Source organism: Trachypithecus francoisi, unplaced genomic scaffold, assembly GCF_009764315.1.
Source record: "Trachypithecus francoisi isolate TF-2019V2 unplaced genomic scaffold, Tfra_2.0 Lachesis_group2, whole genome shotgun sequence".
NCBI classification, from domain to species: Eukaryota; Metazoa; Chordata; class Mammalia; order Primates; family Cercopithecidae; genus Trachypithecus; species Trachypithecus francoisi.
The window spans coordinates 40,565,373-40,578,585 of record NW_022681465.1 but is presented as its reverse complement, the minus strand read 5'-3'; the positions used below and the strand labels follow the sequence as shown (position 1 = coordinate 40,578,585).

At 35.9% G+C, this 13,213-nt stretch overlaps 1 protein-coding gene across 5 annotated transcripts in view; it reads right to left on the bottom strand.

Annotated features, from left to right (window-relative positions):
* The window catches only part of TTC37 (tetratricopeptide repeat domain 37), a 98,820-nt gene that overhangs the window by 23,206 nt on the left and 62,401 nt on the right, over nt 1–13,213 (bottom strand). For 4 of the 5 annotated variants that reach the window (XM_033179097.1, XM_033179096.1, XM_033179098.1 and 1 more), the window contains 4 exons: nt 13,090–13,198; nt 9,670–9,798; nt 3,769–3,890; nt 1,534–1,692 (listed from right to left, as the gene is read on the bottom strand). In XM_033179097.1, coding sequence (XP_033034988.1) covers nt 1,534–1,692; nt 3,769–3,890; nt 9,670–9,798; nt 13,090–13,198 — 519 coding nt within the window. Of the gene's footprint in view, nt 1–1,533; nt 1,693–3,768; nt 3,891–9,669; nt 9,799–13,089; nt 13,199–13,213 lie in introns of those variants that run through there. The other variant, XM_033179099.1, reaches the window with a different exon arrangement.

Here is a 13,213-nt window from a genome sequence, read left to right as displayed (position 1 = left end):
TACTGGGGTAGGGGGAGTCAAACAAGGAGATCAACTGACAGAGGCCTGGGGGAGGCAGTTGGGTTGTTAGAACTGTTCTGTATCTTGATATGGGAGGTGTTAAACAGACATGCCATATTTAATGAGTAGTACTTTAAAGATTTTTACACTTTATTCCTTGTGAATTATACCATAATATAAAAGAAAACACACATGTACACACACACATGCAATCTCTTAAGACTTTACTTACTGATATGGTTTGGCTGTGTCCCCACCCAAATCTCATCTTGAATTCCCATGTGTTATGGGAAGGACCTAGTAGAAGGTACCTGACTCATGAGGGGAGGTCTTTCCTGTGCTGTTCTCATGATAGCGAATAAGTCTCACGAGATCTGATAGTTTTAAAACGGGGAGTTTCCCCATACAAGCTCTCTCTCATGTTGGCCACCATGTGAGACATGCATTCTGCCTTCCATCATGATTGCAAGGCCATGATTGCAAGTTTAATGAACTATAAGTCCATTAAACCTTCTTTTCTGTAAATTGCCCAGTCTTGGGTATGTCTTTATCAGCAGTGTGAAAATGGACTAATACACTTATGATATAATTTATCCTTCAATTTTTCCCTTATAGTTTGACAATGTATTTCTCCCTTTGATAATGAATATGAAATCAACAATGTCTAGCTGTTGATTAAGTATCTAAGGTCAACTAGACGTTCTAAGGTCAACTAGATGTTGATCTTAAATCCTAAATCTCATATGGAAAACTTACTCTAAGAAAGTGGAAAAAAGAATTACAGTAAAATGGAGGCTTAGTTTTCATAATCCAGTAATTTTATGCCAAATAATTTTTTCAAATTATCTAAAGCAGGGATATAAAAAAGCTGGCATAATAAAAGACTAGAATAAAAAACAAATTATAGTAAGATAATAAGCTTCTATAAATCTATATCAAAAAGCGCCTTTGATACTTTCTCTGGGGCACAGAGAAAATATAATTGTATAAAATAATTATGTGCTTCCTTGTATTTTAATATCAATAAGAACAAAGCACACAGTGATCATTGTACATTTGTCACTGTGGATAACCAGAGCCACCTGAAAGAGCAGATGATCTGTTGATTCAAGCATCAATCCTGAAAATAATTATTTCTAAAAGCACTAAATACAGGTTATCTGTAAAGTAGCTAGGGAGAAACTATACACATCCCCTCTAAAGGCAGAGTTAAACACCATTATGATACCCTTATTATAAATTGTCTATAACATATCAACCCATATAAAAGACAGTATTTTCATCATTGTTTTAAAGTGAGAAAATTTATAATCAATAACTTAAAAAGCTTTAAATCATCATTGTAGCAGATCCTACATTAGTATTAAACTTCCTTAGCTCCTCTAACCACACTACCTTTTTTAGACCTTGGAACTGAGAGATAACATGGTGAGAATGACAGCAAGTCAAATAAAGATGGAGCATAGCCCTGACATTAACTAATATTATGAAGTGTTTTATTTAAGGACTCAGGAAAGAAAGGAGAAAACTTACCTGCCAAGCTGGAACAGAGGTTGAGTTGGACATGACTGTTTTTTGTAATTCTTCAAGTACAGCATCTGGGAGTGGCTTTTGTGACTCCAGGAGTGGTTTACACTGAACTTGTCTCAAAAGTAAAATAACGGCTGGCTGATCAGGGTTACTTTTTAAATTCTAGAAATCAAATCCCAAATAGGAATACATCAAATAGGTTCTTAAGTGTTAAAAGTAAAAGGCATATTCTCCAAGTTGGGAAAATAAAATTCTGAATATTTATACCTTTTCTTATTAAAGAGTAAACAACTGCAAAAACTAAATAAAACAATGAACAGCTTGTAAATATCAAACTTTACATTTAAATAACCTTTACAATCAGTAACACTCTTATTGTAGTCTACATATATTTCCCTTTGACTTAGTTTACTCTTAAGTGATATCCTGAAAAATTTAGGTTCTGAATGTAAGTAAATAGTTGAACTAAGAAAATATAAATATAAAATTAAGTGGGAAGACTATCACTATTCCATACTGGAAAAAACTACACTATGTAAGAAGAAAAGAGGCATACATTTTTTTTCTTTCTTAACCTCTTAACAAAGATATTCACTCTACATGTCTTTCTTCTAGGCATAGCCTTTTCGAGTACTGCGAGTAAGAAAAATGACCTATTTTCCCCATTTCCTTAAGCTACAATTTGTATCTTAAAATACTTACCTACATATATACATAAATGTATTGTATATATTTATATCCTCTGTGTGTATATATTTATATATACGAAGAATTTCTGTAAACAAGTCATCCCACTATTGTTTCAAATGTTTCTTTATTGCTTGTCTCTCAACAGTTTACTTTTCTGTTTTTTACTCATTAGATCTTAAATGTATTTCTAAAATGTATTTGATTGCTTTCTTCTAAGTAAGAGATTGGAACAACAAACTGACAAGGAAAGGTTCATAAGGCATCACTTATTCTATCAGAGAGCACATAGCAACTGACAATTTATGCTTAGTAAGCACTTACTGAGTAATACCCTGTCCTGAACTTATCTCAGATGGAATTCCTTAAATAAAAGAAAAAATGTATTACTCTGCTTTTCACAGAATTCAAGAACCAAAGAAATCTTCAAAAGTCCATTCTTCTTTCTGTGTAAAATGTATCCTGATCTTTCAAAAAAACATAACACAACCTCCATGGTAAGCAATTATGAAATATGATGTTTTCAGGAAAAGCCATGTTCAAAACTCTCTTTAACCATTACATTATTTCTAAGTGAGCTTTGGAAACTCAGTCATTCATTCAGTAAATATTTGAGTCCCTACTATATTCTAGGCAAGGTACTACACATTTATTCACAGAGCCTGCAAGCAAAGAGCCCTACAATTCTGGCATGTAAAAACAGACTACTGAGTAGGTTCCAGTCACCCACTCGACAATCTCCACAGTCATTCTATGTGATCCAGAACTTTGGAAAACTGAAGGGATATTGGAAAATATAACATTAAGAAGGAAGCAATCAGAAATTAAAGGAAAATACTGCCTTTCTAATGGCACCCAAATAAAAAAAATTTTTAAAGACCTTTAATGAGAGCTTGAGTCCTAGAGTCAGACGAAAGTGAGTTCAAATCACAACTCTATCCATTCCTAATTGTGAGCTCCTGTGCACATCACTTATCCTCTTTAAGCCTTAGTTTTTCTCAACTGTAAAAATGAGGATAATAATAAATACCTATATCATAAGATTGTTATGAAGTTCAAATACAAAATGCTAAATGCGGTGACTGGTTTGTGGCAAGTAATCAATAAATTTTAGTTGTTAACATCATAATTGTCATCACCACCACTACATGCTCTTTAAATAATATGCATTCCTCTTTTTTTTTTTTTTTTGAGGCAGGGTCTTGTTCTGTTGCCCAGGCTAGAGTGTAGTGGTGTGATCATGGCTCACTGCAACCTCAAATTCCTGGGCTCAAGTAATTCTCCTGCCTCAACCTCTCGAGTAGCAGGAACTACAGGCATGCATCACCAGGCCCGGCTAACTTTTTAATTTTTTGTAGAGACAGCCTCTTGCTATGTTGCCCAGGCTGGTCTCAAACTCCTGGCCTCAAGTGATCCTCCCATCTCAATCTCCCAAAGTGCCAGGAATACAGGAGTGAGCCACTGCGTCTGGCCTCACATATTCTATTTTTGAAGTTATTTTCCAAGTAAGATAAGAATCCATGAGTTTCAGTGCACATTCCATAATAATACCTTTGTGCAGAGAGTTTCAGCTTCAGATATTCTTCCTGTGTCTATTAGACCAGTGACAGCTTGTGACAGAGACCACTTTTCAAGAGACTGGTTGTAATTTTCAAAGAATTTTTTGTCTTTAACTGTAAACAAAAAATGTCAATGTTACTTTATTCTGCAATTTATAATGTGTTCTCAGAGGAGTAACTGGTTCCTAAAAAGTTACCATTAGACTTATCATCCATATACAGTTTTCCAGTTACATGTGCCACATGTACCATAGACTATCCTGACAAGAGGCAGGTTTCTGAAAAGTTTCATGGCAAGAGTATTTGTGGTTAAATAACTCAAAGCCTCTTATAATTGTGACTTCTAAAGAAACAATAAAATAATTTGCTGAAAACATGTAAAGATTTACTGTGATATAACTGATGTAAAGTAAGCTGTACATTTTTAACCTATACAATTTGATGATATTTGACATGTATATCAGTGAACCATCACCACAATCATGATAATGAACATATTCAGCATCATCAAAATTTTCCTCTTCTCCCTTTGTAATCACTTTTGTCCCCAACCTACTCCATCCTCCCCTAGCCTCTGTCCCCAGTCAGCTCGTAATCTGTTTTCTGTCACATAGACCAATCTGCATTTCCACAAATTTCATATAAGTGGAATCATGTAGTATAAACTCTTCGGCATCTTTCACGGGTGCTAATATGGCAAATTACATTCATTTTCAAACAGTACATCAACCTTGCATTCCTGGGATAAATCATAATTGATCATGATGTATTATTATCATTTTTATGTACTGCTGGATTTGAATTGTTGAAGTTTTGTTATGAATTTCTCCATCTACCTTCACAAGCAATGTTGTTCTTTGCGTGGTTTGGGTATTAGGGTAATGCTGGCCTCATAGAAGATGTTAGAAGTGTTACTATCTTAGATTTTCTGAAAGAATTTGAGTAGAATTGGTATTATTTTTCCTTAAATATTTGGTAAAATCACTAGTAAGTGAATTTAAGACAGCTATTCAAGATAGCTGATTAGATGCATTTGGTGCTCGCCTCGTCCATGGAAAGGAACCAAATAGCAAGTAGACAATCACACTTCAGATATATTATCTAAAAAAGCACACTGGACCTCAACAGAAAAGTAATAGGAAACACCAAAAGCGAGGAAGGAGAGGGGAGTGAGGTTGTCTGCTCAGCTGGGATCAGGTCACGCTGAGTCCCACAAACCCCTGAGTCCTAAGCAGCTAGAGTGAGGCACTATTTTGAGAGCCCAGCCCTCTACCAGGCTGTGTCTTGCCATGCAGCCCAACAGCCCCTGTATCTCCACAGCCCTGCAGCCCCACTGATATTCCCTGCCCACAGCCACTGCTGCTGGAGCTGAGGAGAGCCACTGTCAACCACCATGAGCTGCCGGTAAGGAGCAGCCATGCATAATCAAGTCCCTGAGAACAAATTCCACGGCCCTGCAGCTATCACTGCATTGGAATACAGCAGAACTGAGGCATGACTGAAGCCTGTAACCCCCACAACCAGCTGCCTATGGCTGCTCACACTGAAAGCAACCCCACCCTACCCAGTAGCAGGGTCACAATACAGCAGCTGCTGCTCCCAACAAAGTATTTCCTGGCAGCCCAGCATCACTCTGCCCCTGCCTATCACAGCCAGGGCCCGCATGCACCACCAGGGAGCCTAAGGACAGGCCTACCTGGCCTGGCTCCACTCCCCAGAGTACCCAAGCATGCCCTCCTGGGGCCTGGGGATTGCCCAGCTTAGACCACCACCATTAGCACTTGAGCACTCCTCTGGGGTCTGAGGTCAGGCCCATCCAATCTGCCACTAACACCGCAGCTGGCACTCACTCACATGTACCACACGTGGGCCTGGGGACTGGTGTGCTCAGTCCATTGCAGCCACCACTAATGCCAGTGTGGACTGCTTGGGTCCCAGAGGGTCGGTCCCACTGCTACTGCCATCACCCACACCATGCCTGTTGCCCAGGAACTCAAGAACACACCCACCTACCCAGCCTAATTTTGAGGGTTAATATTGAGTGTCAACTTGATTGGACTGAGGGATACAAAATATTGATCCTGGGTGTGTCTGAGTGGGTGTTGCCAAAAGAGATTAACATGTGAGTCAGTAGGCTGGGGAGGGCAGATCCACCCTTAATCTGGTGGGCACAATCTAATCAGCCTCCAGCAAATATAATGCAGGCAGAAAAACATGAAAAAGCGAGACTGGCCTAGCCCCCCATCCTACATCTTTCTCTTATGCTGGATGCTTCCTGCCCTCAAACATCAGACTTCAAGTTCTTCAGTTTGGGGCCTGGGACTGGTTCTCCTTGCTCCTCAGCTTGCAGACAGCCTATTGTGGGAACCTGTGATCGTGTAAGTTAATACTTAATGAACTCCATATATATATCTCCTATTAGTTCTGTCCCTCTAGGAGAACCCTAATCCACCAATGCTGCCATTCCTGGAACCTGGGCAATCCATCTATAGTGGCACAAGAATGGGCCTGCCTAAACTCACTAACACCAGTGCCACTGTACCTTGCTCTGGCATCCAAGGACAGGCAAGCTTAGCCCACTGCTGCCACCACTAGGGCCCAAAGACTGGCCTATCTGGCATCCCAGGCCCCACCAAAACTTCACCAAGCCTCCACTAACAAGTGTATCCTAACAAACCAAAGAAATCACAAATATCACTGATGCTGTCTACAGCCAAAGAAATCAGAGACTACATTCAGAATCAAAGCCAAAGTGACCTACCCAAACAACACCATGGATATACATCTTCAGGAAAAAATGCTCCCCTACGAAGGAAAATTCCAAAATTGGAAGGGACTGTTAGACTAGATGTGCATATATCAACGTAAGGACAAAGAAAACAAGAAAAAGCAAGGAAATATGACACCTCCAAAGGAACATAATAATTCTACAGCAACAGATCTGAATCAAAAAGAAATTTATGAAATCCTAGGGGAAAAATTCAAAATACTGATAGTAAAGCAGTTCAGTAAAATACAAGACAATACTAAACACCAGTACAAAGAAATTACAAAAAGCAAGGTAGGATACTAATGAAAAATTTACCAAAGAGATGGATATCATCAGAAGTAACCAAACAGAAATTCCAGAAATGAAGAATTCATTGAACGAAATACAAAATACATCTCAAAGCTTCAACAACAGACTAGATCAAGCAGAAGAGCCTCAGAACTTGAAGACAGATCTTTTCAAATAACTTAGTGAGACAAAAGTATAAAATAAGTAAAGCCTACATGACATATGGAACACCACAAAACATCCAAATATTTAAATTTTCAGTGTCCTAGAAGGCAAAAATAAAACATAGTTATTTTGTTTAGAAAAACTATTTAACAAAATAATAGATGAAAATATCCCAATTCTAGCAAGAGATTTACACATCTGAAAACATGAGGAGGCTTAGAGATGCACAAATATTTACAATTCCAAAAGATGTTCCCCATGGCACACTATAGTTAACCTACCAAAAGTCAAAGACAAAGAGAGAATACAAAAAACAGAAAGAGAAAAGCATACTACTTATAAATGAACACCCATCAGACTAACAGCAGATTTGTCAGCAGAAACTTTCCAGGCCAGTAGAGAATAAGATAATATATCCAAACTGCTGAAAAGAAAAAAAACTATCAGCCAAGGACACGTTATACCCAGCCAAGTTATCCTTCATAAATGAGGGGAAAATAAAGTTTTCCCAGACAAGTAAAAGTTGAATATCACCACTAGTCCAGTCCTATCCTAAAAGAAATGCTCAATGGAATCTAAACCTGAAAGAGAACAGACAACATTTACCATGATGAAAACACACAAAAGTAAAAACTCACTGGTAAAGCAAACATACAAATGAGGAAGAGAAAGGACACAAATGGTACTACTACAGAAAAACCACCAAAATACAATAACATACAATAAAGAGAGAAAGAAATAAAGCATATAAAAAAAAACTAATTAAACAACAGAAATAAGGCATCACACATCAATGATAACCTTGAATGTAAATGAATTTTCCATTGAAAATATATAGATTGGCTGAATGGATTTAAAAAATTACCTAATATACGCTGCCTACAAGAAACTAGTCTCACCTATTAAGACACATATAGGCTGGATGTGGTGGCTCACACCTGTAATCCCAATACTTTAGGAGGCCAAAACAGGAGGATTGCTTGAGCCTAGGAGTTTGAGACCAGCCTGGGCAACATAGCAACACCTCATTTCTAAAACAAAAAAATTAGTTTGGCATGATGACTTGTACCTATGACTTGGAAGGCTCAGGCGAGAGTATTACTTGAGCCCAGGAGTTTGAGGCCAGTCTGGGCAACACAGCAAGACTTCATCTCTTAAAAAAAAAAAAACTAAAATAATGATAGCAACAACGTATTTGATTACGTGTGCTTATGTGTGTATGGATGTACATAGACTCGTATGCTTATGTGCAAGCAAAAGAGCAATGACATAAAGGACAATAACTAGGATTGTTTTACTCTAAGGACTTGCACTATCCATAAAGCAGTACAGTGTTAGTTGAAAATGGAGTTGGATTAATTGTAAATGTATATTGCAATCAGTAAAAAAGGGCAACCAGTAAAAAAGAAAAGTAAAAAAGGAAATATGACTGACATGCTAACAAAGAAGAGAAAATAGTAACAAATAAAATGCACAATTAAAACTACAAAACACAGAAAAATAGTTGGACAAAAACAGAAACAAAGAACAAGGGCAACAAATAGAAAATGGTAAAATATATGATAGATACTAAACCAAGTATATCAACAAACACTTCAAACAACTATTGTCTAAACATACCAATGAAAGACAGAGATTGTCAATGTGGATAAAAAATAAAAATAGGTAGTTCTTTCTTTTAATCTGAGAGTATGGCTTAAAAATAACTATGTTATAGGTATTTCTGATTTACCACTTAATAAATTCATTTTATTAAACTATTTCAATTTGAATACCATTAAACAAAAGCCTACTTTTCTTAATTTGCCCTAGTACTCAAAAGACTGGCAGTAATGATGCTTAACATTTACTAAAAAATGATTAATAACCTAAAATTAATTCAGTGAAAAGTTAATGTCCCAAGACAAAAGCAGGCTAATCTATTTATTAATTTAAGTAGGTTAATCTATGTCACTTTTCAGTGAAGAAATTTATAGATTTACAATACAATGTTAACTAAATCTGATTAGATTAACAGCTTATTCTGACCAACATTCCCAGGAGGAATCACGGGACAATTTCAATGCAGGTTTCAGTAAAGGACTCTTTCCAGGTCACCTCTATCCTAAAATGCTGGTAAAGTCTCAAAGTAAGTAAATGCTACAAAAGAAAGATTTCAGCTAACAAAACCTATTGGGCTTTTTAAGCTATCTGGAAGAGAAAATACATATGCTTATCACACTTTTGTATAAATATTATACTATGGATTTTTAATGAATATATATATATATATATATATTTAGACAGCGTCTTGCTCTGTCGCCCAGGCTGGAGTGCAGTGGTGTGATCTCGGCTCACTGCAAGCTCCACCTCCCAGGTTCACACCATTCTCCTGCCTCAGTCTCCAGAGTACCTGGGACTACAGGCGCCCACCATCATGCCCAGCTAATTTTTTGTATTTTTTAGTAGAGACGGGGTTTCATTGTGTTAGCCAAGATGGTCTCGATCTCCTGATCTCATGATCACCTGTCTCGGCTTCCCAAAGTGCTGGGATTACAGGCATGAGCCACCGCACCCGGCCTAATGAATATATTTTTTATAACAATATGTGCTGAAGCTGTTTGTATTCTGGATTTAACCATTCAAGAAATCTGAATTAAATTATGTATAAAGAAGCTTTTTAAAACTTACTTGAAGCAGAAATAGCAGATAACAGTGCCAAGTATAAATCTATCCTCTTTGGCTGAGTCTTGTTCACTAAGGCCAGTTTATCATCAGCATGACAGGCTGCCATTAGCCCAGCCCAGACAGCAGGATCACCTAAAAACAAGAAATACACAGTGATAAGTCTTGTTAAAATCAACATGTTGCTTAAAAACTATCAAAGATGAGATTAAGAGTTTACAAGTTAAAAAAAGAATTGTATCTAAAAAAAATTTTCACTTTCTCAAAGGAAAATTAAATTGCACTTGTTTTCAAGACACATTGCTACATTCATCTTTTAAGATTTGCCAATTTTTCCAAACATATCAGAGGATGAGAAGCATCCTATTAAGTTCTTCTTCCATGGCTGGTTAGTTCAGCTGCCTAGCGTGCTGTATTACTGTGGAAAGGGCAATTAGATTCACTTGCACTGAACACCAAGGATAAGTCTCACTCATCTTTGTCACTTAGTAGTTGCTGTTTTAAAGACTCAGTCCTAGGACAAGGAAGATAACACAATTTTTCAGTTCTTAAGAAAAGTTTAAGCCAAAGGAAAGACTCAAGATTTTAATTATATTCTAACAGGCAAGCATGAAAGTAACTGCATCATTCCAAGTGAAGCATTTATATGACTATATATCCTTCATTCATTTGATCTTTCCTTCTTTCCTTCACCCTTCACAGCAGCTTCAGGGGAGGGAAAAGGAGAAAAGTCCAACAGCAGTGAGTTGGAAGGTAACTTTCTATGCATAGAAAAGATTATGCATAAAGACTTCTCTTTTTAAGAAAGTTGTGAAAAAAAGAAACGTGAAGGGGATTTGGAATTTAGAAGTTTTTTTTTCTTTTCATTTGTTTGGTCATTTATTTTTATAAATCTTATTTTGCCCTTTACTTCAACAAGTTAATATTTTAGTCCTGCTACTCTTAAAAAACAAATGAATGCTTTCAAAATCTCACAAGGGGGTGCTGGTTAACAATATAGTCACTTGATCATACTTTTTAGCTTTAGTTTTCTATTTTTTCTTATCTGACCACCCCACCCAATATGTTTCTTATCAAATATCTGAAATATATATCTACTTCAGTTATAGGTGACCAGTATTACTGCTAAAAGTACAAAAATCAACAAAATTACAAGAATCATTAAAATCTTATACAGATCAAATACTTTTACAAAAAGTTAAATACATACCTCCATATAATGAAACAATTTCCACTCCAAATAATGACTACCTTATTTTAAGTAGCACAGACATAATCAAATTCCAGAATACACAAATGGGGACTATTTCCCAGAATTTATGATAAAATCTGATTACTATATAAATAAAGGCACATGACAGCCTTAGACGTGGGTTTCAGGTCTAGCCATGCCACTAATTAATGTGTGGCAGTTCTTCCTTTAGGATTCATTTTCTTATAAAACAAGACAACTAAACTAGATAATAGCTGAGGTGCCATAGGGTCTTAAATTCTATGATTCTAACTGAAGTGGACTCAATCTCTGAATATTAACTTAATCCTAAGATTAAAGGGATAGCCCCTTTAGGGATCTTACAGTATTGTATAGTTTGGATTTCTGATTGGAGAATGGACAATAGCTGGCAGCAATTTCCTCTATCACTATACAAAATAATTACTGTTTCCATGAACTCTTCCACAGATGACCAGCAAACCAAATTCCCTATAAAATAGAGTGACTCTAAGATAATATATAAACTACAAACCCAAAAATTTTAAAATACAGCTTGCTAAAAATACCTCTTAGTATCACAGAAGCACTGATCTAGCAGAAATTGGAATTTTTTCCATTCAATTCTAAATTCTCGGAATTATCTTTAAATTCCTGACAAGACTCCCTGGAATAACATCTATCAATACTGTGCTTTGTTCATCTAAAGATCTACAAGGACTAGGTGTACAGCCACTACACACAACGACAGTTATATTCATTTTCATTGGACTCTAAGGACAAGTCTCAAACAGGCACTCATCTTTGCCACTAAGTCACTGTTCTAGCATCTTATGTGATGTCTCTGCTTCCTTGAGTATGTATTTATCCAGATAATCCGGGAACATCAGAGATCATTAGAGAGGACCTAATCTGGGCAATCTCACCTTTCTAAAGTTTTTGTCCTTACACAATCAAAGGCTAATAGCTCTTTTATCATTCTGGATCCACAATAAGAATTACTGAGAGTAAGTTTATCTAATATCTGCTTGAGAACTCCAAAAATAAAAAACCTACCAATATGTATATAACATAGACAAATCAAAATGTTTAGTCTCTTTTTATTTCTATGTCAAAATGAAGGAAAAGATAAACAACAGAATATTGATTTTTTTGCTTAGTTTACAAAATAATCCCTGAAATTTAGATATTTTGCAACTTAATGAGAGTCTTTACAATTTATTGTCAAGGATAACACTGAACTTGTTCTTGGTATAATTTCTTTCCCAACAGTGCTTAGCCAAAAGCAATAGCATTCTGATCTAACACATCTTAAGAGTTAAAGGAAAATAAATTTCATGCATTATTTCATATTTAAAATACTGTATTATGTAAAAATATACCTTATAACCCTATATTGCTAGACATTCCAGTCTTCTACGGCATTTTTCCAGTAGTAGTGATGGAACAAGCTTAAGTAACACTCCTCAGTACCTTTGTGATCAACAGCCTATATATGACACAGTTAGCTCAGGTGAGGCCATAACTGTGGCATCTGTAAGTTACCACACAAGATACATCCCCATCCTTCAAGAATCTAACTACACATAAAAATATCTAAATGTGTATGTTAAATAATTTAGCAACTATAGGTGAAACTCTTCAAACCATATTGATGCAAAATGGAAATAAAACTGTTTCTTGAAAATACATGTATAGTTCAGATTTTCAGTAACAGGTAATAATAAAGTATCATTAAGCAGACATTCCTTTAGGCCTATTTCGATAATTGATGCTTTCTTAATTATCAGTAGCCAAAAGCAGATAATCAAATGATATGCAAAATCTTGAAATATTTTCTTAAAATTCCCTTTTGACTTATTTCATGGAAATATAAACTTTGCTCCTATAAATCACAAATAAATGCAAGATTGATAGAATCCAGATTCAAGAATATAAATGTACTGAATTATCACATGCACCTTGAAACTATGTGAATCTATAATGCATCAATTTAAAAAGTCATTTCTGATAGCATTATATATTGTATTAAACACTTACATAGTGCAAAATACTTTAATCACTCAAACTCTTGTAGAAGATCTAAACTATGCACATTTTTGTCTGGTATAGACAATGCCAATAAAATATATATTGTGTGCAAGATTTTTCCCCCACTTACAAAATATGTATTTAGAAAAAAAAATTGGAATTAATGAAATAGATATTATACGCACCTGGAGAAAGGAGAGCTGCCTTCTGAATGGTCTTTAGTGCAATATTTTTTTCATCTTCTCCTGAACTGCTTCCCATAGCCAACTGATTTACTGCAGTGTACAGTAACGCCTTCAACATAAGAGA